Genomic DNA, 25,078 nt, shown 5'->3' on the forward strand with positions numbered 1-25,078 from the left:
AGACAGAAACTCGTCTGATCTCAACCAACAGATCATCACCATGTGTGCAAGTCGCTTTATTTCACTTCTTCATTTCTGTTTTCCCAGTTTCCATATTAGTAACTTATCCGTGGACCACACCGGCCCACATCTCAGGATGTCACGAGGATTCACCATTTAGAAAACTCACAATGATCCACTTTTCAAATCACCCACATATTCTAAAGAAATTAGTATGACTTTTACCCCATGACAACACGAACATGAGGCAGATGTAGGATCAGTGTCCTGACAAAGGCAAAAAAGAGCCTAGGCACCTGCTTTTCTACTTCTGTGTCTCTTGACATAATTTTTTGGTAGCTTGGGGTTTACATGTGAATTTTTTTCTTATATAATTGTAGGACATAAACCTGATTCTAGGTGCAAAATACAGTAACTGATACATAGACACAAAATCTCCAAACTATAATGTTCCTCAATTAACTATCCATCTAACTTTTAGTTGCTTAAGAATAGACAGACCTATGTAAATTTGATATAAATTTCAAAACAATTCATCTTTATTTATTGATTTGTAGTACAATTAAAAATTTTTAATTAATTGATTTTAGAGAAAGAGAGGAAGGGAGAGAGAAAAACATCTATTTGTTGTTCTACTTATTTAGGGATCAAACCTGCAAACTTGGCATGTCAAAACAACGCTCTAACCAACTGAACCACCCGGCCATTGCTGGTGATACAGTCTAAATTCTAAGGGTTTGGGTGTAATGTGCTTACTCAACATATTTATTGAATGCCTACTAAGTGCCAAGCACAGTGCCATGAGCTGTTGTGAGTGCAGTAGATAAGACACACCTCATCTCTGCTTTCACAAAGTTTATAATCTAGCAGATGAGGCCAACATGGAGCAACATTCATAATTCTAACAAACGGTGGTAGAATCTAGCAAGTTCAGGATGCTATGAGAATGTGTCATAAGAGATGTCAGCTGCCTGGAAGTGTAGGTAAAGTTTCTTGGAGGAAGTTACCTTTTGTTTAAAACAGGCTGCCATCTGCTCGGTGTTGTGCCATGATCTTTATATCCCAATTCTGACACTTGGACATGTTAATGTCCCGATGCTTAAGTCTTCATGTGTAAAATGAGGATAATAAGCACCCAGTAGAGTCCTGGGGCATGAGAGTGAATAAGGGTAAAGTACCTCTTACAGTATCAGGCACATAATAAGCCCTAAGCACGTGGTGCTTGGTATGATTGGTTATACATCAGTGTAGACCTCAAAGGAAAACTGAAGAAAAGTTCACCAATAGCTAAAGATAAATGTACACAGCAGAAACTGGACAAAGGCTCCAAATGCAAGGAACAGTTACTACCCAACACTTGTAGGGAGGCTACATGTCCTTAGTTTCAGGTGTTGGAGCATCTAATGCTTTAAGGTTGTGCTAACTGGGTTCCATGTTAATAAGCAATTTTTGGAAGTGCTCTTTCTAGCTGTAGGTTAGCGAATGCCCAGGTCCGACTTTCCAGGCAAATGTAAGATACCTGGGAAACAGCTCTCTGGCCGGAGAAGACGCAGGTTAATCCGGTTTTGTCAGGCTCAAGTGACAAACAAGTTTTATAAACCAGGTGAAAGGGTAAAGGATGAATGCTCAACTGGAGCTTTCAGTTAAGGGTCAGGAGACCTGGTGCCACCTGGATAGGGAGCTGGATGAGGGAAAACTGGTGTTTCCACCAGAGCGCACAGGGAAGCCGGCCCCGGATGCCGGGGGCTCCTCCCAGGGCGCTCCCTCCCCGGACCTCCCGGGCGTTTGGATCGAGGCCATGCCCGCACCCTTCAGGTGGGTGTAGGTGATTTAGTATGTGTACGTGACCACCGCCGAGGAGAAAGCGTGCAAGGCAGAGGGAGGGCGTGGGGGAGGCGGGGCGGGGAGAAGAGGAGCAGTGGGAGGGATGCGGGGCGCAGTGGGAGGGGTGAGGCGGGCTGAGCGGGTGGAGGAAAAGAGAAAAAGCCTCTGTGGCCAAGCGGGAGGAAGTGCGCCAGGTCTCGACTTTAGAGGCACCGCCTCTTGCTAGTGGGACAGCCAGATGAGCCCGAGATGCTGCTGCGCTTGATGTTGGGGTTGCGGCTGCGGCCGCCGCCGCCCCTGCTGCTGCTGCTCCTGGGGCCGCTCGGTGCCTTCTCCCGCGGCGTCCTAGCGGGTTCCGCGCAAACCGAGGACGCAGTGGAGCTGGACTTCTCCACCGAGCAGCCGGTGCACCAGGTGAGCCCCGCGTTCCTGTCCCTCACCATCGACGCCAACCTGGCCACGGACCCGCGATTCCTCACCTTCCTGGGGTAAGCGCCGGCCCGCGGGTCCCTGTGCCCCTGTGCCCCCTCCTGCCCTTCTGCCCTCCATGCCCGCCGCCACTCTCCTCTCTTTTGCCACTCGGAAATTCCTTTCTCTTTCAGTCTCTCTCTCTCTCTCTCTCTCTCTCTCTCTCTCTTCCTCTCTCCTCTCTCTTCCTCTCTCCTCTCTCTCCCTCTCCCTCTCCCTCTCTCTCTCTCCCTCTCCATACCGCCCATTCCTCCCGAAGTCATTCATTCGGCAGGTGTTCAGTGAGCGCCGGAAGAGGGACTCGGGCAAGCGCACCTGGAGGGCTGTGAGCGCTTGAATTTGCCGCACAGTGTAGGGCAAGTCAGTCTCCTAACACTGTTAGGAGGGGTTTGGGAAAAAAGATAGATGGAAAGACTTCAGGGGAGAATACGCTTACTCTGTATACATGCTTTAAGATTATATATATAATATATATTATGTATTTTTACAGGTAAATTAAGCATAAGGTACAGCGATTTCTGCTATTACACTTTTTAAAAAGCATTTTCTTTAGGATTTTACAGGGGCAGGGCGGTGGGGGGCAGTGAGAAGTACCGATTCAAAGTTGTTTTAGTTTAGTTGTTTATCGCGTGCTTGTCGCTTGTGATATGTGCCTTGACCAGGCAAGCCCAGGATTTCCAACCCATGGCTTCAGCATTCCAGGTCCACACTTTATCCACTGCGCCACCACAGGCCAGGCCCATATTACACTTTTAAAAAAAAATCTAAATATTAAATAAATAGGACCTAGGAGACTATTCAGTGCCTTACAGAGCCTTAAAAGAAAAATATCTCTCCAAGATGAGGCTGCAGAATGTAGCACTGCTTTATCAGCTCTACTTTTTGTCTCACAGCAAAAAGACCAAACCTGGTCAGGTTCACGGGCCCTTGCCCCATGAGTGCAGGCTGATCCCGAGATAGACAGCTGCAGGGACAGTCCCAGTCATCTTGGCCACTCATCTAGGTCATGAGAGCCTCCAGAGATGACATACCTCAACCAACCCAGACAGCTGGGTATCTTGCCATTGCCAACCACCTACGTGCTGTCTTTCCTGTGCCCGTGCTATCAGCTGCCATCACTAATTTCAGTCATCTACTTTGCAAGTAAAAGCAGGTAGCCTACTGTTTAAGAGATTGGCAGTCAGATCACCCTGGCTTCATTCTCAACTCTGCCAAAGCTGGGGGGCTTCATTTTTACTGGTTGCTTGGCAATGCCAAGGCTCAATTTCTTCACCTGTAGGATGGACCTTCTATAAAACTTTCTTGTAGGGGCCCTGGCCGGTTGGCTCAGCGGTAGAGCGTCGGCCTAGCGTGCGGAGGACCCGGGTTCGATTCCCGGCCAGGGCACATAGGAGAAGCGCCCATTTGCTTCTCCACCCCTCCGCCGCGCTTTCCTCTCTGTCTCTCTCTTCCCCTCCTGCAGCCAAGGCTCCATTGGAGCAAAGATGGCCCGGGCGCTGGGCATGGCTCTGTGGCCTCTGCCTCAGGCGCTAGAGTGGCTCTGGTCGCAATATGGCGACGCCCAGGATGGGCAGAGCATCGCCCCCTGGGGGGCAGAGCACCGCCCCTGGTGGGCGTGCCGTCTGACTGTCTCTCCCTGTTTCCAGCTTCAGAAAAATGAAGAAGAAAAAAAAAAACAAAAAACTTTCTTGTAGGATTGTAATGGGGATCTGATGAAATAACATATAAGTACTTAGCATAGTGTTGGACACAGTGTGGTCACAATTTAAACTGTTTCTTCCAGGAAAATGGCAAATATTTGATAACCGTTCACTAGTTCTCAGTGTATCTTTGGACCTTAGATAACCTCCATCTTTCCCCCTATGGCAGAAAAGAACATTTTGGTGGAGAGAGTCCCCACTATTTGCCTTCCTTCTTAGGGCTAGGAAGGTAATACAGGCAGCAACTGGTTGAGAAATTTTTTAAAAAAATTACTCTGGAGAAACTAAAATATAAGGCTACATATCTGAGGACCCCAGGCCTAGCTTGGGGGTGGAGAGGGAAGAGAGAGTGTGAGGTACTTGACTGACAACAGAGGGATTAAGTAAATGACCACTTACTGAAATGTGAGAGCTCAGACCTTGTTCTGCTGCTACCCCAGCATCTGCCCCACCCTCCCCAATGGGCATTTGGGGATACCTTCCTGGAGAAATAGGTTCAAAAGAAAAACCTTATAGTATGACTTTTGGGGTCCAGGCCTGATCACCCTGCCGTTAAGCTAACCAATTGGTGAGGACCCTCAGCCCCCAACACACACAGAACTTCCAGTTTGCAATTTAGTGAGGGTGATCCCTTTGCCTCTTCTTAAATCCATCTCGTAATATCCCATAGGGCTCTTTCTTCCTCCCTGGCCCCCACCTTTTTGTTAAAGGTTGGAGGATAATGGAAATTTAAAAAAGGCTGGCATGCAATAAAACTGTCTTTTGGTTTATGGAGCACAATATATTCCTGTTCGTACCAGCTTCTCTCCAGGGCTGGCTCCTGGCCACTCCAGATCCCTTCCCTCGCAGAGGCTGTCTTCCATGCCTACTCCCCGGAGGCCTCCGCAACCACATCCACACTGTTCCCAGGGGAGACCTGAAAGACTGCAGCTCAAAACAGCAGGAGCTCATTCTACTTCTCATCTAAGACCTAGCTTCTGAAAAAGGGTCTGAGGGTCTGACCCCCTAGCATGGTTAGCACGGTGTCCAGAGTGTGCCCAGAAGACAAAACTCAGCTTATATCTGTTCACAGGAGGAGAAGGTTGAGAGAGGCATTGTTTTATGACAGTTCCTCAAAAGTGAGGATTTTGGGGTGAAGATGACAAGCTGAGCAGATAAAAACTGAAGTAATGAGAGGAAGGAAGTAATAAACATAGCTGATGCTAATCAAGCTCTTGTTATATGCCAGGCGCTATTCTAAGCACCTCCCAGGTATTAATTCATTTAGTCCTTCCTAAAAAACTCTGAGGTCAGCCTGACCAGGCGGTGGCGCAGTGGATAGAGCGTCGGACTGGGATGCGGAGGACCCAGGTTCGAGACCCCGAGGTCGCCAGTTTGAGCCCGGGCTCATCTGGTTTGAACAAAACAGCTCACCAGCTTGGACTCAAGGTCGCTAGCTCGAGCAAAGGGCTACTCGCTCTGCTGAAGGCGCATGGTCAAGGCACATGAGAAAGCAATCAATGAACAACTAAGGTGTTGCAACTTGCGATGAAAAACTAATGATTGATGTTTCTCATCTCTCCATTCCTGTCTGTCTGTCCCTGTCTATCCCTCACTCTGACTCTCTCTCTGTCTCTGTAAAAAAATAAATAAAAATTAAAAAAAAACCCAAAAAACCCTCTGAGGTCAGTACTATTATTATCCCCATTATAAAAACTAAGAGATTGAGGTGTAGGGAGATTCAATAACTTGGCCATAGTCAGCAAGCTATTACAGGGAGGAGCAGAGTTTGAACCCTGATGCTAATTACAGAGACAAGAGTACACAAAAAGAAAGTAAAGCAGTTTATAGTTTTTTTCTTTTATTTAATTATTTATTTTGAAAGAGACGAACAGACAGAAAGGGAGAGAGATGAGAAGCATCAACCCATGGTTGTGTCACTTTAGTCATTTATTGATTGCTTCTCATACGTGCCTTGATGGGAGGGGTGGCTCCAACTGAGCCAGTGACCCCTTGCTCAAGCCAGCAACCTTGGGCTTCAAGCCTGGGATCATGGGATCATGTTGATGATCCTACGCTCATGCTGGTGACCCTGCACTCAAGCCAGATGCACATGCACTCAGGCCAGTGACCTTGGGGTTTCGAACTGGATCCTCAGTGTCCCCGATTGATGTTCTATCCACTGTGCCATCACTGGTCACGCAGTATATATATATATATATATATATACACACACACACACACACACACACACACACACACACACATATATATACACACATACATATATATATTTTTAAGGCAACAGTATAGGATGTGGAAAAGAATTGCCAGAGGCAAATTGAGAAGATTAATATAGTGAAAAGAAGTACTCACCTGAGATCAGGAGAATCAGGGTCTAAGCCTCGAAGGCACTCCCAAAGAGGCCTGAGCAGATTTAATCAGATGGCATGGTTCTGTTTCCATGATGGCAATAGATGTTTATTTTTCTCATTTGCAATTAGAGAACACAAAATACACAGAATGTAAATGCCAATGACAGAACAATCTAGAACTTTAAAGGACCATCTTATCAATTTGCCTCCCCCCTCAACTGCCCCCCAGAAGTAACTAATCAACACACCAGTCCAAAACTTCCTAAGCCTGACTTTGTATGGAGCTCTCAAGAGGCCTTAGCCCTTTAAGATAGGAGGATTGAGCCTGACCAGGCGGTGGCGCAGTGAATAGAGCGTCAGACTGGGGTTCCGAGGACCCAGGTTCAAGACCCCGAGGTTGCCAGCTTGAGCGTGGGCTCATCTGGTTTGAGCAAAGCTCACCAGCTTGGACCCAAGGTCGCTGGCTTGAGCAAGGGGTTGCTCGGTCTGCTGAAGGCCCGCGGTCAGGCACATATGAGAAAGCAATCAATGAACAACTAAGGTGTCACAATGCGCAACGAAAAACTAATGATTGATGCTTCTCATCTCTCTGTTCCTGTCTGTCTGTCCCTGTCTATCCCTCTCTCTGACTCTCTGTCTATAAAAAAATAAAATAAAATAAAAAGATAGGAGGATTGAGACCAGCACTGCCCAATAGAAATAAGATGTGGGCCCTGGCCGGTTGGCTCAGTGGTAGAGTGTCGGCCTGGCGTGCAAAAGTCCCGGGTTTGATTCCCGGCCAGGGCACACAGGAGAAGCGCCCATCTGCTTCTCCACCCCTCCCCCACTCCTTCTTCTCTGTCTCTTCCCCTCCCGCAGCCCAAGCTCCACTGGAGCAAAGATGGCCTGGGCGCTGGGGATGGCTCCTCGGCCTCTGCCCCAGACGCTAGAGTGGCTCTGGTCGCAACAGAGCGACGCCCCAGAGGGGCAGAGCATCGCCCCCTGGTGGGCAGAGCGTCGCCCCCTGGTGGGCGTGCCGGGTGGATCCCGGTCGGGCGCATGCGGGAATCTGTCTGTCTCTCCCCGTTTCTGGCTTCAGAAAAATACAGGAAAAAAAAAAAAAGAAATAAGATGTGAGCATCATATGCAAGCTACAAGTGCAATTTTATATTTTCTAGTAGCCATGTTAAAAAAAAATGGTAAAAAGAAACAGGTGAAATTAATTTTAATAATATATTGTATTTAACATGAAATATTATTTCAACCTGTAATCAGTGTAAAAATATTAATGAGATATTTCACATTCCTTTTCAAACCAAGTCTTCAGAATCAGGTGTGTATTTTATACTCATGACACATCTCAAATTCAGGTTAGGTGAGCTTCATTTCCAGTGCCCACAGCCATGTGTGGCTCATGGTTACTGCATTAGACAGTGCAGTCCCCATTTCAATCAAGCCAGGTCCATTAATACAAGGTAAAAGGCAGAGTGCTGAGTCAGTGACAGAGATACTGCTCACAGAAATTAGGGGATATTTCAAAATGAATATGAAGTGATAAAATATCCCCTAATTTCGTGAGCAGTATATTAGTCTACAGAGTAGTATTACGGACTAACCAGCGACAGCAATAGCAATGCAATTGTGCTTGCTGTTTTTCTTCAGCGAAGTTCATCCCTTTTTGCCAATTTGATAAATATTTTTTATTTATTTATTTATTTATTTATTTATTTTTTAAAGAGACAGAGAGAGAGTCAGAGTGAGGGATAGACAGAGACAGACAGACAGGAACGGAGAGATGAGAAGCATCAGTCATTAGTTTTTTGTTGCACATTGCGACACCTTAGTTGTTCATCGTATGTGCCCTGACCACGGGCCTTCAGCAGACCGAGTAACCCCTTGCTCGAGCCAGCGACCTTGGGTCCAAGCTGGTGAGCTTTTGCTCAAACCAGATGAGCCCACACTCAAGCTGGCGACCTCGGGGTCTCAAACCTGGGTCCTCAGCATCCCAGTCTGACACTATCCACTGCGCCACCGCCTGGTCAGGCTGATAAACATTTTTTAATGATCATTTTTCCATTGACTTGAGAGAGAGAGAGAAAGGAAGGGAGAGAGAGAAAGAGAGGGGAAAGAGAGGGTTGTGTGCTCATTGCTATTGTATGTGCCCTGACCAGGGATCGAATCTATGACCTTGGCGCTCCAGGAGGACACTTAATCCACTGAACCATCCAACCAGAGCTTAATAATCACTTTTGATAATCAGATTCCTGTATCTCCACTGAAAAGTTGCTTTTAATATTTGGAAAAGCCCTTATTATCGATGTCAAGTGCAAGGTTTGATAAGTGATGTTGAAAAGAACATAGGCCTTTTATGGGCCTGTTGCTGACAGAAATAACTCAAGAGAAACAGAACTGAGAACAACCAAAGCCATACACAAACTCACATTTTTGGCCTCTGAGAAGTGCTCCTCCCAATTCAGTGCTCATTCTTCTCTTCCCTCCCAAACCTTCCATTGTGTTCCCTGGATGGCAGTCCCATCCTCTCCTCCTCACAGAATAGTCCTGCCATCTCCTTGCCCTAAGAACTGGACTCTTTCCTGAAGACCCAAGCAGAGAAGTAATGTGGGTCCTTCTCTGAATGAAGTGAGTAGCCCTTTGGAGTAGAAGCGGGGCAATCTCCCAAACCACAGCTCTTCTCCTGTCCCCCAGTGCAGCTGCTAGACTACTGCCCACCTTTGAACTCCAGGCTGCTGTGATTCAAATCCTTATTGGCTTGGTACTTGGGGAAGATTACTTAGCTTCTTTTATTCAGGTTCCTTTTCTGTGAAATACGGATAATAGTGACACCACTTCATTGAGTTGTTTTGACATTAAGTGAAATCATCTATACCAAGTTCCCAAAACACTCAGTTTACATCAGGGGTAGTCAACCTTTTTATACCTACCACCCACTTTTGTATCTCTGTTAGTGGTAAAATTTTCTAACAGCCCACCGGTTCCACAGTAATGGTGATTTATAAAGTAGGGAAGTAACTTTACTTTATAAAATTTATAAAGCAGAGTTACAGCAAGTTAAAGCATATAATAATAATTATTTACCAAGTACTTTATGTCGGATTTTCGCTGTTTGGCAGAATAAATCTTTATAAAACAATTTACTATAGTTAAATCTATCTTTTTATTTATACTTTGGTTGCTCTGCTACTGCCCACCATGAAAGCTGGAACGCCCACTAGTGGGCGGTAGGGACCAGGTTGACTACCACTGGTCTACATGAACGTGATGCATGCTAGAGATGGCTGTCACAACTCCAGCGTCAGGTTCACTGTTTCCATGTCTAGTTCTCATCCTCTGCTCCTTGTCACCACACTCTGCTCTCCTCTCACTTTTTTTTTTAAATTTTTATTTTATTATTATTTTTTGTATTTTTCTGAAGCTGGAAACGGGGAGAGACAGTCAGACAGACTTCCGCATGCGCCCGACTGGGATCCACCGGCACGCCCACCAGGGGTGACACTCTGCCCACCAGGGGGCGATGCTCTGCCCCTCCGGGGCATCGCTCTGCCGTGACCAGAGCCACTCCAGCGCCTGGGGCAGAGGCCAAGGAGCCATCCTCAGCGCCCGGGCCATCTTTGCTCCAGTGGAGCCTTGGCTGCAGGAGGGGAAGAGAGAGACAGAGAGGAAGGAGGGGGGCGTGGAGAAGCAAATGGGCGCTTCTCCTATGTGCCCTGGCCGGGAATCGAACCCGGGACTCTTGCACGCCAGGCCGACGCTCTACCGCTGAGCCAACCAGCCAGGGCTCTCCTCTCACTTTTTGTTGATTGAAGATGGACATTTATGTCTCCACTCCCATGCCCCTCTATCGTCCTAGATCACTCCAAGTCCGTTTAAGTAAACTGCCACTCTATTTCTTCACACCCACATTTTAAAATAATCTTGACTCGGTGTTGTGCTGGAACCAGCTTGCATCAGTAAATGATGTGTATACATCTCTTTCTAACTCCACCAATGACATCAATTCCAATAGCTTGAAATCAGCCCTGGTGGGAATATTTACACTGCAGAGATTAGCAAACATTAAAAAACAGAGCAGTTTTTCTCAGGGAGCCAGCGTACTAGCACATACTGCTTCACTTCGCTTCAGCCACCGAATGCCATGGCCATGCCTTGACTCTGCATCACTAAGAACCTCTTCACATCTGAAATCTTAAAACATCTCATTCTTGGCCTACACTCCTTCCTCTTAGCTCTTTCACTCTCTGGGTCCCACCACAAGTATTTTTTTAAGTACCTCCACTGAACAGCCTACACCTCTTTCTGCTTCTTCCATATCTGATTTTGGCTTCTTGATTTATCACATGAACTGCTTGTATAATAATATCGACCAACTCTGGCCCTATTGTACCTGCTGAAATCCCAAACCTAGCTTAGTCTACCTATGTGTTCCTTCTTTGGAACCTATAAGGTGGCCATGAAGTCTAGAAATGGAAAGTATCATGTAATCATAAATGTTATGCCTATTAATAAGCCACTTTTATGTATTTACCTCTGCTTCCGCCTCAGTGGCCAGACTGTATAGCTGAGCTGTGGAGCTCTTGGGGGTGGACAGGACTCTCCCAGTCACGTGGATTGATGTCTTAGTATAAACAGTGGTAGGATTCAAATAATTCCAAAACTGGTTCTTAGCCCTAATGACCATTTTAAGTATAAAAAAACTATATATTGAAAGGTAGTGGATTATTTCATGCATTTAATACTTAAATAAGAACAATAAAAGAGGCACACAAAAATAAATTATGTTATAAGAAAGAGTTTTAAAATATTAATGAAAACTATTAAATAATACCTGACAAAAACAATAAAACTATTAAGATATTTCCATATTGCTTCTTGATTGGCATCCCCACTTACAATTTTTTCACCTATGGACAGAATGAACATTAGTACGGGTACTTAGAATACACTGTTGCTCAGAAGAACATTAAAAAAAAAGTAAGAAATGTAAATTTATGATTTCCACATTGGGCTGCTGCCCAGGCACCCACCTTAGAGAGATCCCTGATTACAAGTGCCATTTTGACAACCGGTGCACCAAACTCAATAAAAAATTAGGTAACAATTCTACCAAACCAGAGCAAACAGGTTGAATTCCACCACTGACTGTATAAATCCTTGGCCTTCGAACTTCCTGCTTGCTCTCTTAGTCCTCCTTAACTCTTTGTTCCCTGACGCTCTCATTCTCTGCTTCCTTCAAAATTCTGAGCCCACCTCCATGTCATTACTCTTAGTCTATGACCACATTTCTGTTTCTGAAAAAACATGACATCACTAGACAGGAACTTCCTTTTCTTCCTGCCTTCCTTAGACAGACATAGCCTTCCTTAGACAGACATAGCCTTCCTTAGACAGACCTAGCCTTCCTAACCTACAGACATACCATGGCTACGTCCAGCTCTCTTCCTTTCTCTCTGCTTAGGCCAGTTCTTCTAGATTTGCTCCGGAGCCTGTGCCCTCCTGCCTCCCAAGGACTTTGCTCTATTAGTCATCTCTTCCCTTCCCTGGATCTTTAACCTGTCCGTTTGAATTGGAGCCTCCCTCTCAGCACAGAAGCATCCTCAAGTCTTTCCTATCTCAAACTCCTCCCTTCACATGCACCTCTGCAGCGACTGCCTCCCTTCTCCCCTCCCCTCACTCCTTCCTTACTGCCCATTCCTTCCTCTTCCACCCTCCGAATGTCCCCATCAGTGTGTCATAAAATCAGTCTCTCCAACATCATCAATGACCTTTTTTTATTGCAAAATCCAATGAACAACTTTCGATCCTTATCTTTTTATGGTTTCTGTCATAAGTTGAATTATTGGGTGTCCTCCTCCCCAATGTCTATGTTTAAGTCCTAACCCTTAGTGACTCCGTATGTGCCTTGTTTGGAAATAGTGTCATTGCACACATAATTACTTAAGAACTGGTCATATGGAATGCAACAGGTTGTAATCCAATATGACTGATGTCCTTATAAAAAGGGAAATGTGGAGACCAACATGCACACAGAAAGAACACCATTTGCAGACTAGCATTATGCTGCCGTCAGGAACTACCAGAAGTGAGGAGAGAGGGCTGGAACAGATCCTTCCCCAGTGGCTTCAGAGGGATCATTGCATGCCAACACCTTGAATTCAGATTTCTATCCTCCTAAACTGTAAAGCAATAAGTTTCCCTTGTCTAAACCACCCAGTTCGTGGTTTAAACTTTGTTACTGCAGCCCTACTAAACTAATAGTCTGTTGGAAGCATTGGGGAAGGTTGACAGTTGAAACACTTTCTCAGCCCTTTGGGCCTGTGTCACTTCCATTTCTGGGGGTTCCCCTCCCCTCTCTAGCTTGTCTTAAATGTTGGTATTCCTCAGGCTTCTGGCCTCAGCCTTCTTTCACTTCATGTAATCTCCTGAGTGGCCTTAACTCATTTCCGTGGCTTGCATTGCTATTCGTGCAGTGGTGTGCTAGGAACTGTGTGACAGCTGGTTCTCAGGGAGCAGGGGAGACTGATGGAAGTTTTGTGTGTTTGTTTGTTTGTCTGTTTGTTTGGTTGGTTGGGAGTTTTTTCTGATTTTTGTGTTAGAAATAGTCCCACCATGGCTGATCTCAAACTGCCAACAGTTTAACAACTGGATCTCAGGAGGTAACAATTGGCTCTCACAAGGTGGTACGAGCCAGTGCAAGCTGCCTCCAGCACACCTTTGCTTTTGTGTCGGGCATAAGTGACTTATGTTGACACATACAGTAATGTAAAAATACCTGCAGACCTTTCGTTCCCCTAACAAACTGCTCTGGAAATGGAGTATCAGCAGCTGCTTTTATGTGTCCTTTTGTTATCTCCAAGTCACTGTGGCAGTGACAGATTTTTTTTTCCCTTTTTTCTTCCTGTTTATGATGAAAACACCTTTGGTCAATTTTGTTTTTATGAGATGTTTTGCAGCTGTTTTCAATCTGCTTTTTGTCAGAGGGCATCAATATTGTATTCTCAAAATGAGAAAATGCTCCATTGTGAAGGAGGCAAACAAAAGGCCCTGAATACCAATACTTTGAAGCACGTGATTTCTTTTACTTGGCAGGAGCCATAGCATTGGGTTTCCATTTTGTCCAGAAAACAGTCTTTGTCTGGCCCCACGTGCCCTTTCAGCAGACTGGACTCGATTGTTCACTCCCTCAACAACGCTCAGTGCCAGATACTTATCGAGATGCTTCTCTGGGCACAGTGACGAGTCTGATGAGCCACACAGACAAGGTCCCTGCTCCCAAAGAGCTTACATCAGAGGTGGGGACTGGGATAAAGAGTAAACCAAGGAAATAAGTAAGGAAGCTAATTCCAGAGAGTGGTGAATTCTAGGGAGGTAGTAAAGGCAGGGTGACATGGCTGAGAGAGACCCAAGGCGGTAGAGTCACTGCCACTGGGACCTAGGCTCCAGTGCTCGTGCCTCTGACCCCAGTCACGCACAGATGTGCGTCTTGTGATGCCACAGCACCTTCTCCCTGGTGCCAGTTTTCCATCACTTCCCAGAAAGCCTCAGCTTATCCCCAGCTTGCAAATACCAACTACACAGAATTAAATAAGCTTCCTCTATCATGACACACAATCAAAATGTCAAGGACAAGAATCACTACCTGGCTGAAGGCAATGGAGCTGCGTCAGCCTGGAGTGACTCTGAGAAAGTTACTTGTATCAGTTTAGGGCCATGTCTCCACACCTGTGGGCTGGGGTTACTAGTCACCCACTCTTAGACTGAGGACTCTCCATCCTATGCCTCACCTATGTGTCTTCTGAACTCCAGGCACACATGGCCAAGGGCCTAATAGAAATATGTTTCAGCCTGCTGAAATGGTAAGTGTTCCATTGGCATCTCAAATTCAACAAAACCGAGTCCCCTCCCCCTTCATCTCCAACTTCAATCTAACATCTTTTCTTCATCTCAGCAAATGATGTTACCTTCTTCCAGGATGCTATCCAAGGATAATCCTTGACTCTTCTCCAATATTTAATTAAGCACCAAATCTGGTATTTCTATCTCTATATTACCTTGAATTTATTCACTTCTCCCCATTCCCACTGCTGTCACCTTACCTTGGCCCATTCCTTTTTTTCTACATTAACATTGGTTATGTTAATGTAGACACTGCAGCCTGAGATTCTTTTCTGAAATAGAAGTCTGACAAGGTCAGTTTACTACTTTAAATCCTCTCACGACTCTCCATTGCTCTCATATACAGTTGGAACTTTTACACGTGGTGGCTTATAGGCTTTCGTGATTGTGTCAGCCCCCCCTTGCCAGTTAGCTTCTCCCAGCAGCTTCCTGCCCCCATCTGTAAGCTCCGGCCACATCTTTCAGCTCTTCAGTGGTGCCACGAGCTCTTCCGCCTCTGGTTTTTGCACACTTTCCTCTACAGTTGAAACACTTCCTTTAATCCCATTTCACTGTCTTTGATCTTAAGATTTATTCCTTTTGAGCCTGACCAGGTGATTACACAGTGGATAGAGCATCAACCTGGGGTGCTGAGGACCCAAGTTTGACACCCAAGGTCGTCTGCTTGACCATGGGCTCACCAACTTAAGCATAGGGTCCCTGGCTTGAGCATTAGATCATAGACATGACCCCATGGTCTCTGCCTTGAGCCCAAGGTCGCTGGCTTCAGCAAGGGATCACTGGCTCATCTGGAGCCCCCTGGTCAAGGCACAGATGAGAAGCAATCAATAAATAACTAAAGTGATGCAACTACAAATTGATCCTTTTTATCTCTCTCCCTTTTGGTCTGTGTCTGTCTCTGTCTCTCTCAACAACTAGCATAATGTCTGCCACAGAGTGGGCCTGCAGTGAATATTTATTGAATAAATTAATGGGTGGCTATAGCTCCTTTAAGTAAATCTTATTTTCTTTGCCTATTTTTTAAAAAGCAGAAACACATACACACACAAAATTACCCTGTATAAATTAAAATATCATATGCTTATTATGTGCTGTAATAACTGGTAAAATACAACAAAGAGTCTATCATCCATCTTATCACATAAAAATAGTCACTGTTATCTTCTTTTTTTTTTTTTTTGTATTTTTCTGAAGCTGGAAACGGGGAGAGACAGTCAAACAGACTCCCGCATGCGCCCGACCGGGATCCACCCGGCACGCCCACCAGGGGCGACGCTCTGCCCACCAGGGGGCGATGCTCTGCCCTTCCGGGGCGTCGCTCTGCCGAGACCAGAGCCACTCTAGCACCTGGGGCAGAGGCCAAGGAGCCATCCCCAGCGCCCAGGCCATCTTTGCTCCAATGGAGCCTTGGCTGCAGGAGGGGAAGAGAGAGACAGAGAGGAAGGAGGGGGGGGGTGGAGAAGCAAATGGGCGCTTCTCCTATGTGCCCTGGCCAGGAATTGAACCCGGGTCCCCTGCACGCCAGGCCGACGCTCTACCGCTGAGCCAACCGGCCAGGGCCTATCTTCTTTTATGTATATTATTTTCATTGTTGAGATCACCCTGTGTCTACAGTTAGTTTGTCTTACTGTGGTAAAATACACCAAACATAAAATTTACCATTTTCAGATATAGTTCACTGGCATTAAGTACCTTCATATTGTTGTGCCATTCGCACCACCATCTGCCTTAGAACGCTCATCTTCCGAAACTGTGCCCATTACCCCATAACGCTCTAGCCCCCTATCTACAGCTCATGTTTATTTGGAGTTGTAGCAAAGTTGAGTTGGCTTTCTTCCGAATCCTCACTTCCTCCAAATGAGCATTTCTGTTCATTTTCCAGTGGTTTTGAGACCCCCATGGCATTTGCCATCCTTCTAGAGTTCTAGCGCTGGCGGGTGTTCGTGAGGGTGAATTCCAGGTTAATACCATTTCCGCAGTCTCTCTTTGTGCTGCGTTTCCTCGTGCCAGGGCCCACGTATGTCTAGGGACCCACAAAAGGATTTTAATTTCTGTTAAGATCCAGAGAAAATAAAATTTTAGATCAAGAAAATGTTTTAATATGTGATATTAGCATATATGTCTTTTAAATAAATGGCATCATAAAATATAATTTAAATTTTTTTATGGAGGAAGATGCTCATGAAAAAGAAAGTCCTTAGGTAATATAGTAAAAAGCTCTCAAGTTACAGACAAAATTGGCGATGAGGAATTGCTGAAGCTCTTTAATGCAGGAGACCTAGCCTTAGGTCAGTGTCCACCTCGTATTTTCTCTTTCCTAGGCATAAGTAAAGAATCTTTCAAAAAATTTTATATAATACTATATACATAGTTAAGCAGGAGCACATGTTAAAATTTTAAATTTTAGGCCCTGGCCGGTTGGCTCAGCGGTAGAGCGTCGGCCTAGCGTGCGGGGGACCCGGGTTCGATTCCCGGCCAGGGCACATAGGAGAAGCGCCCATTTGCTTCTCCACCCCCCCCCCCCCCCCGTTCCTTCCTCTCTGTCTCTCTCTTCCCCTCCTGCAGCCAAGGTTCCATTGGAGCAAAGATGGCCCCGGCGCTGGGGATGGCTCTGTGGCCTCTGCCTCAGGCGCTAGAGTGGCTCTGGTCGCAACATGGCGACGCCCAGGATGGGCAGAGCATCGCCCCCTGGTGGGCAGAGCGTCGCCCCATGGTGGGCGTGCCGGGTGGATCCCGGTCGAGCGCATGCGGGAGTCTGTCTGACTGTCTCTCCCTGTTTCCAGCTTCAGAAAAATGCAAAAAAAAAAAAAATTTAAATTTTAGGTGAGGTCTATAATTCTTAGGATGTTAGAAGAATTAGCAATTAAATAGTTTTCCTGGAATGATTTATTTGAAATAAATTCAAATATAAACTTTAGTTTACATTTGAATCAGGCCATTCCACAAACTATATAGTATCAACTTTATGTGTTTGAAAAGCATTCCAGAAAACACTGTGGCCAGGAACACAAGTGTGCGATTTCAGAAATGACAGGAGTCCCTGACACCCAGATCTTCCATTTTTTTAGTTCTGTTCACTTAAATATTCATGACATCTTCATCTTTCTGATGGAAGGGATTATAAATCACTCTAATTCTATTCTATAGCTCTTGATATCATTCTGAGCATATAATAGGCACCTATCAGGAGCATTTTTTGGCTCCATGAGACATTTAGAATTGCTCAAATTGGAGGAATTGATGACAGCAATTGGAATCTTAAATAAGTCTAAGTTATTTGACTTAAATTTAAAAGGATGATTGTCCTTGGGAAGGGGTTAAATAGGGAGAAGAGGTGGAATCCTGAGTCATTTATGGAGTTTTCTGGGAAGACTATTTTTCAAAGAGACACAAAGTCATCTTTCCTGTACTTTCCACTCTCTTATCTCTTTTTCTCCAACAATCATAAAAGTTATGAGTTTTTTGAAAGTACTATTGAAAGGCAGAAACTGTGCACTGAACTGAAAACACCAGGCTAGTGTGTTCCAAAAGGAAAATTTATTTTAAAAGCGCCTGGGTGCCGACGGGCTGAGACCAACAAAGAGTGTCAGCCCCAAGCTGCAGAAGAGAGCATTAGATATAGGGGCTAGGAGTGTATTAGCATATCTTGGTTTACAGCCTTGGTGACTGACTTGATGAGCAGAAGGAGATGGGGGGGGTTCAGCTGCAGAAACATCTCCTTGGCAAGTTTTTTCTGATGTAGCACAGGCCTAATCAGCATGGTCCTATCTGGGGTCCTTGGTAAATCTCCAAGACAGCCAGGATCAGGTATTTCCCAGGAACAGCCAGGTCCTGGTGCCTCTGGGAATTATTTGTGATATTTCTCTTACAGGCTCTCTGTTTTCTTTAGAATACAAAATATTTAAGATTGGTGAACTAAGTTTCTAATTCATTTATAGGCTTTAACAGTAACTTTTCACAGTAAATCCTGTTACTAGGCTTTTATAAACAACTGTTGTGATTTAAACTCCCCTGTCAGGTCCCTCCCCAATGTAAGCTTTTCCTGAAATTCCTGCAAAGGTAAACTTTTTTGCTACATTTGCCCAAGTAAAGACCAGGAATCCATTAAGAGACTAGCAAGCAAATTAACTATAACCTCACAGTGGGGGATGAGAATGTTCTGTTTCGAGCCCTTCCTCCTCCTTTGGGCCTGCATTGTTCTTGGGATGCCTGATGAGTAGCCAGTTTATCTATCCCTGATCATTATTTTACTTGTCAAATTACAGTATAAACTTTTGCCAGAGTTAGAGCTCCAAGTTGCCTCCAGGTTTCTAGAAGAGCAACCTTGCATTTAGGAAGATTCTGCTTGAGATGATCCCCCCATATAGTAATATGACTTCTCCCTCCAAGGCCTGTCCAGCTAGATATTAAGAAATAGATCCGCCAAGACAGAAGGGAGTAAGTATGTTTGATTGGCTTGTCTTGGAAAAAATAATAATTTTAATTTCTTGTTTTCATAACAGTTCTCCAAAGCTTCGTACTTTGGCCAGAGGTTTGTCTCCTGCATACCTGAGATTTGGTGGCACCAAGACAGACTTTCTCATTTTTGATCCTAAGAAGGAGCCCAGCATGGAAGAGAGAAGTTACTGGCAATCTCAACTCAACCAGGGTGAAACTTTTTAAAGATTAACCATATATTTTCATTAACTTGAGCCAGTCATGAGCATCCAATAAGAGATCAAGCTCTCCCAACTGACCTGTAGGGCACCTATGCAAAAGAAGGAAGCAGTGGGCAGGTTTCCTCCTCCTGATGTTTTCGTAAAATGTGGGATGTCACATAAAAAAAAGTGTGCTGGGCATACCTAACAGCTAGTTGTGTGTAAATAGAACAATGATCATAGCGGGAGGACAGAGCTGCTTAGAGGGAGCAGGTAGGGAGAAATGCCTCAAACTGAAGAAAATATTTCCAGCTGAAGACATAGCTCTGGATTGAAACCATTTTATTCTGGAAACAGAATGGAGATGAAAGATATAGTAAGAGGATGTGAGATAGACTCTGCTTCTAAGAATAGATTTTAAGATGACATATTGGGCAGTGATTTGTAAACTTTATTGTCTATATACCTGGAATGAGTGCATATTTGGATACCTGGGCCGCCACCTTAGTGCCAGGTTTAGCAAGCTCCTCAAGTCATTCCAATATGAGAAGTCTGTGGGCCTCGTCTGAGAAACCTCCCTAGGAAGCCACGAGGATTTGCCCTGTGTCTTTCATAAGTGCTATGCAGACATCAAGTGGAACTTGAATCATCATCTTAATAATTATTAAAAACACTCATTACTGAATGATAATAATGTGTGCATAATATATATATTAATGAATATTTCATTTTTCATATATTACATATTTTATTTCTGTTTATTTTCTTTTTGAGTTAGGAATTATTTAGAACAGTTAACCAGTAATTGGACCAAAATTAATAGAATAGTATTTAGAAAAATGAAACAAAGCAAAAGGGAATAACACATTGGAATAGTTTATGTTTGGACTTGACCCTCTCCCATCAGTCATGTGCATTTAGAAAGTCTCAAATTTAGAACAGAAACTGTTCTTTGCTGATAAGTTCATCCTGTTGGGGGGGGGCACTGGAATTATCCAAGTGCCTCTGAGGCATCCTTTGTGAGGACAGGGATGGATAGGGCTCTGACTACCAGGAAGCCGGACGTGCAGCTCCTCAGATAGGAAGTCAATGGTGGGTCAGCCAGGCTGGCAGCAAGTGCCTGGCAGCCCTGTCGTCTCGTTATAAAGAAGCAGTCTCCCTGAGAGGATGCGCTGGGTTTCCCAGATGCACGTGTTGTGGTCTCAGAAGCTCTGAAGATTCCAAATTTGAGAGAAAAAAGTCAACATTTCCTGCCCTACCATTATGGCAAGAGGAAATCGCCACAAATCAGATAAAGTCCATGTAAAACAAATTTTTATGTCTTTTGAAAGTGAACTTTAAGAAAACTGAACTGTGCTTCCTTGAAAGGAGTTCTCTGATAACTTCAAGTTTCTGAGGAGCTTTCTGAATTGTAAAATAACTTGAAGTTATGTCCAGCATACCTGCACCCAGTGTGTGGCCAGTGATTCTCAGGAAGCCTGCCCTTCGCTTCCTTGGGGTGACCATAAGCCAGCACATTTGACTTGTGTCACAGAGTACATTTTCTCTGATTGCATACCTAATAACCAGAAACTTAATTATCCTACTTTAGTCACGTAATATCTAACTAAATAAACATATGGGAGTTGAACCTTATCTCTGTGAAAATAGAGTCTCTAACTTATCTTCCGTTTGCAGATATTTGCAGATCTGGATTCATCCCTCCTGATGTAGAGAAGAGGTTACAGTCGGAATGGCCGTTCCAGGAACAATTGCTACTCAGAGAACAGCATTACAAAAAGTTCAAGAACAGCACCTACTCAAGTAAGAAATGAATGGTGCCCTGCGAGCACCCAGCCCTTCAAATATTTGGATAGGTTGAACTTGGGCTTGACTCTACAGCAGTCTGTAAAGATGTGTAATACTCACGTTTTCAAGAGTCAATGGGAAATCTTAAACCTCAAACTTCTGGGTTTTCTTTTTCTTTTTTTTCACCTGACATTGCCTAGTAGCCACACAGTAAAATATAGCAGTCATTCACTCATAAGCTAATCAAAACCTTGACTTTTCTGAAGAAGTAGGAAATCAAGGAAGACATGGATATATTTGTTGTGTAAAAGTAAAATACTATAAAGAGTAGCATGTGAACACACTCCCACCTTGTCCATTCTGTCTCCCCTACCAGAAACAGCCCCTGTTGTGAGTTGGTGTATCCTTAGGCAGGGGACTCCTGGGTACACCAGACAGCCTTTGCAATCAAGCAGCTTCTACTTTTTCTTTTGGCTTTGCAAACACAGCAGTGGCTCAACTACCCAGGAATTCATTTCCACTCACTGAAACCGTTTTTGAGTCTTGAAAGTGTAATGATGTTGTCACACAGGGCTTTGAAGCAACTGAAACAAGCAAGCCTTATTTAACTATGAAATATATATTTATTTTTACCTGAAAGTTGATGTTTTACACACACCGAAGGGATGATGTTACCCCCGATCTCAGTTAAGGAAATAACCTGTTCAGATAGTCTACAACTGTCTTCTTCTTTGAAGTTAATTTGCGTTAGTCAGCATTTCTAAAAGTACGTTTTTTAAAGTAAATTATCTTTGTAAGATTTTACTATACACTATGTGGATTTTAGTATATCACACAGATTTAATTTTTATATTTTTTCTTTATAAGATACAGAAAAAACACATAAGAAGTCAGAAAATATGTTATATGCTAATAGATAATGTAGTTCTCTAAATTACTGTCTGCATTTTAAAATAGGGGAGTGACGCTGACGCTCTAATAACACGATCTATGGTTGAGTGGAATTTGGCATAAGGCAGGGCCATCTCAGATCTCATTAAAGGAATGACAGAAGTACAAGACAGACTATAGTGGTAAGGTCTCATCTGCAATAACTCTTTATGATAGAGGCCTGCTAGGAGAAGACCCCACGGCATTAAGCAATCTACAGATTTTCACTTTTTTTCCCATCATATTAAACATTATACCAGCTAGTCTTTAATTTCCTGAAGTAAAAAGGTTTGCTACCTCACATGATCTTTATGGAACCAAATGGTAGGTTTCCGACATTTTCCTGCCTGTGGGACTGAGACCTTCGTAGTCCGACACCAGGAAAGAGTTCCTTTGCTAACTATAAAGTAACTAGGTCAGTCTAGCTCCAGTCACCCTCTTGGCAATGCAAGAATGTATGACAAATATAAATAGTTTATTTGTTTTTGAAAACATTTGACTTCTGGTTTGAAATTTTCTGTTTTAATCTGTATGTCTTGCAAACATCTAGACAAGAATCTACTGTGTTTGTTCTGAGCACCAACTCATTACAGTGATAAGTATTTCAGAAGTTAGTAGGAGTTTCCATGTATTGTTCGGCGTCCACGGCTGAGGTTGGTAAGCCTGACTAACTTGGGTTGGCATTGTACGACAGAAAAGATGGCAAAAGTCTATTGGGGCAAGACACTTTGCCACAATAACTTTGCTTAGTTAGTAGCCTGTACATTTAAAACAGGTTTCTTAGAAGATACAGGTAAGTTTTCTAATTCCAGGACCCACTGGATGGTGTGTTTCACTTAAGTAGAAGAAACATTTGTTGTAAGACTATAAACTCACATTGTAAACCTGTTAGGACAGGAAAGGAAGCAGTGTTACAGGTATAATGCTGGGTGTGACGCAGAAAAGGAGGACTGACTCTCTTGTTACAGTAATCATACTGAATGAGCTAATTCTTTGTTCTTCTCCTCCACCTCTCTCCCTCATTACCGCACTCCATTCACCTGTTCCATGCTCGGCGCTGGACACACTTGTGGAAATGTACATGGAGGGGAAGACTCAGTGCCAGACTTAATGTCATTTAGATTGTCTCTGTTCCAGGGGTCTTTCTATTCCTCATACAGGACGAGATAAGAGATTAGATAGCCCCTGTGAGTAGGGTTGCCTGGTTAAATTCAAATTATTCAGATACATAATATTTTTTTATTTTATTTCTCAAGTATTACATAAGACATACACTAAAAATTATTCATTATTGATCTGAAATTCAAATTTAATCAGATGCATTGTGTTTTTATTTATTTGTTTATTAAATATAATGGGGTGACATTGGTTAATAAGATTACATGGGTTTCAAGTGTACATCTCTATAATATGTGATCTGTATATTGCATTGTGTGCCCTCCACCCAAAGTCAGAGCATCCTCTGCCATCATGTATTTGGTCCCCTTTACCCTTTACTACCCTGCCACTCCGTTCCCTCTGGTAACCACCATACTATTGTTTCTGTCTATGAGTTATTGTTTGTTTGTTTTTCTTGTTCATTTGTTGCTTTCAGTTTGATATCTCACCCACACGAGTAAAATTATATGGTTTTTAACATTTTCTGTCTGACTCACTTTGCTTAGCATGGAATTTTAAGGTCCATCCCTGTTATCACTGTATTTTATTTATTTATTTATTTATTTATTTATTTATTTATTACAGAGACAGAGAGAGGGATAGACAGGGACAGACAGACAGGAATGGAGAGATGAGAGGCATCATTCATTAGTTTTTCGTTGTGCGTTGCAACACCTTAGTTGTTCATTGATTGCTTTCTCATATGTGCCTTGACCACGGGCCTTCAGCAGACCAAGTAACCTCTTGCTTGAGCCAGTAACTTTGGGCTCAAGCTGGTGAGCTTTTGCTCAAACCAGATGAGCCCACACTCAAGCTGGCGACCTCAAGGTCTCGAACCTGGGTCTTCCGCATCCCAGTCCCATGCTCTATCCACTGCGCCACTGCCTGGTCAGGCATCACTGTATTTTTATTTGCTAAATCTGACCACCACGCCAGTGAATTCACTGTGGCTCTCTGCGGTGCCTTGGCATATAGTTTGGAAACCACAACCCTTTAGCCCTAGACCAGTTTTTTAATATAGAATTCTATTCACTTAAAATTAATAAATCACATACATGAATTTTTCAAAAAAATGTTTTAAATATAATTAAATTTACCAAAAATATTTTGCTACTAAGTTTGAGGTAAAAATATTTAGATTATGAAGAGTAGGGCTTATGAAAGTCTGGACTGTACATGCTGAGCACTGAGCTGGTACAATATAGTTTTTCCAATTCACCTGAGGTCACTTGACTAAAACCTGAGTGCCAGACTAAAGCTTCTGGTACCTTCCAATGCACTTGATCCAACAGCTGAAGCAAATGAAGTTACATTTCTTTCTTTCTTTCTTTTTTTTTTTTTTTTTTTTGTATTTTTCTGAAGCTGGAAACGGGGAGGCAGTCAGACAGACTCCCACATGTGCTCGACCCGGATCCACCCGGCATGCCCACCAGGGGGCGATGTTCTGCCCCTCTGGGGCGTCGCTCTGTCGTGACCAGAGCCACTCTAGCGCCTGGGGCAGAGGCCAAGGAGCCATCCCCAGTGCCGGGGCCATCTTTGCTCCAATGGAGCCTCGCTGTGGGAGGGGATGAGAGAGACAGAGAGGAAGGAGAGGGGGAGAGGTGGAGAAGCAGATGGGCACTTCTCCTGTGTGCCCTGGCCGGGAATCGAACCTGGGACTTCGATTGGCTTACCACTGAGCCAACCGGCCAGGGCCACATTTATTTCTTTATTTACTTTGCCAGTTCAATTTTGTTCTCTCTTATTTATAATTTTAGTCACTCATTAAGGCAATTCCTTCAATTGTACAATAGAAATAGTCACTAGGAAGAACAAACCTAGAGGCTTTTCATCATTGTGGTGCGAACCTATTAAACTATATTTTTCTTTTAGGGAGTTCAGTGGATATACTGAACATTTTTGCAAGTTGCTCAGGACTGGACTTGATCTTTGGTCTAAATGCCTTACTACGAACAGCAGATTTGCAGTGGAACAGTTCTAATGCTAAGTTGCTCTTGGACTACTGCACTTCCAAGAGTTATAACATTTCTTGGGAACTAGGCAATGGTAAGTATCGCTGGGCACATTTCATTAATGAGACTCCCCTTTGGCATTATATTTTTCTAGTTATGACATTGTTTTTAATATTAGCACATATACTTCTGGTTCAGCACATTTGTGCAGTACTCAACAGTGCAACTTAGGGATTGCTTAAGGCAGGAAACTCCTTTGTATATCTCAGAACCTTCTGCTAATCCCAGTTTATGTTACATTTGAGCTGAGGACAACTTGTTGAAACCAGCAACTCCCACAGCTCCCAGGTTCCTTTGAGATTTTCAGGTCACTTAAG

General features: G+C 44.0%; 1 protein-coding gene across 1 annotated transcript in view; it reads left to right on the plus strand.

Annotated features, from left to right (window-relative positions):
- The first annotated feature begins 1,975 nt into the window (after positions 1-1,975).
- Positions 1,976-25,078, plus strand: part of HPSE (heparanase) — a 48,377-nt gene continuing 25,274 nt past the window's right edge. The window contains exons 1-4 of the mRNA XM_066280246.1: positions 1,976-2,312; positions 18,739-18,884; positions 20,551-20,676; positions 24,622-24,795. Coding sequence (XP_066136343.1) covers positions 2,074-2,312; positions 18,739-18,884; positions 20,551-20,676; positions 24,622-24,795 — 685 coding nt within the window. The 5' untranslated portion in view covers positions 1,976-2,073. The remainder of the gene's footprint in view (positions 2,313-18,738; positions 18,885-20,550; positions 20,677-24,621; positions 24,796-25,078) is intronic.

This window comes from Saccopteryx bilineata, chromosome 5 (genome assembly GCF_036850765.1).
Source record: "Saccopteryx bilineata isolate mSacBil1 chromosome 5, mSacBil1_pri_phased_curated, whole genome shotgun sequence".
In the NCBI taxonomy this organism is placed as follows: Eukaryota; Metazoa; Chordata; class Mammalia; order Chiroptera; family Emballonuridae; genus Saccopteryx; species Saccopteryx bilineata.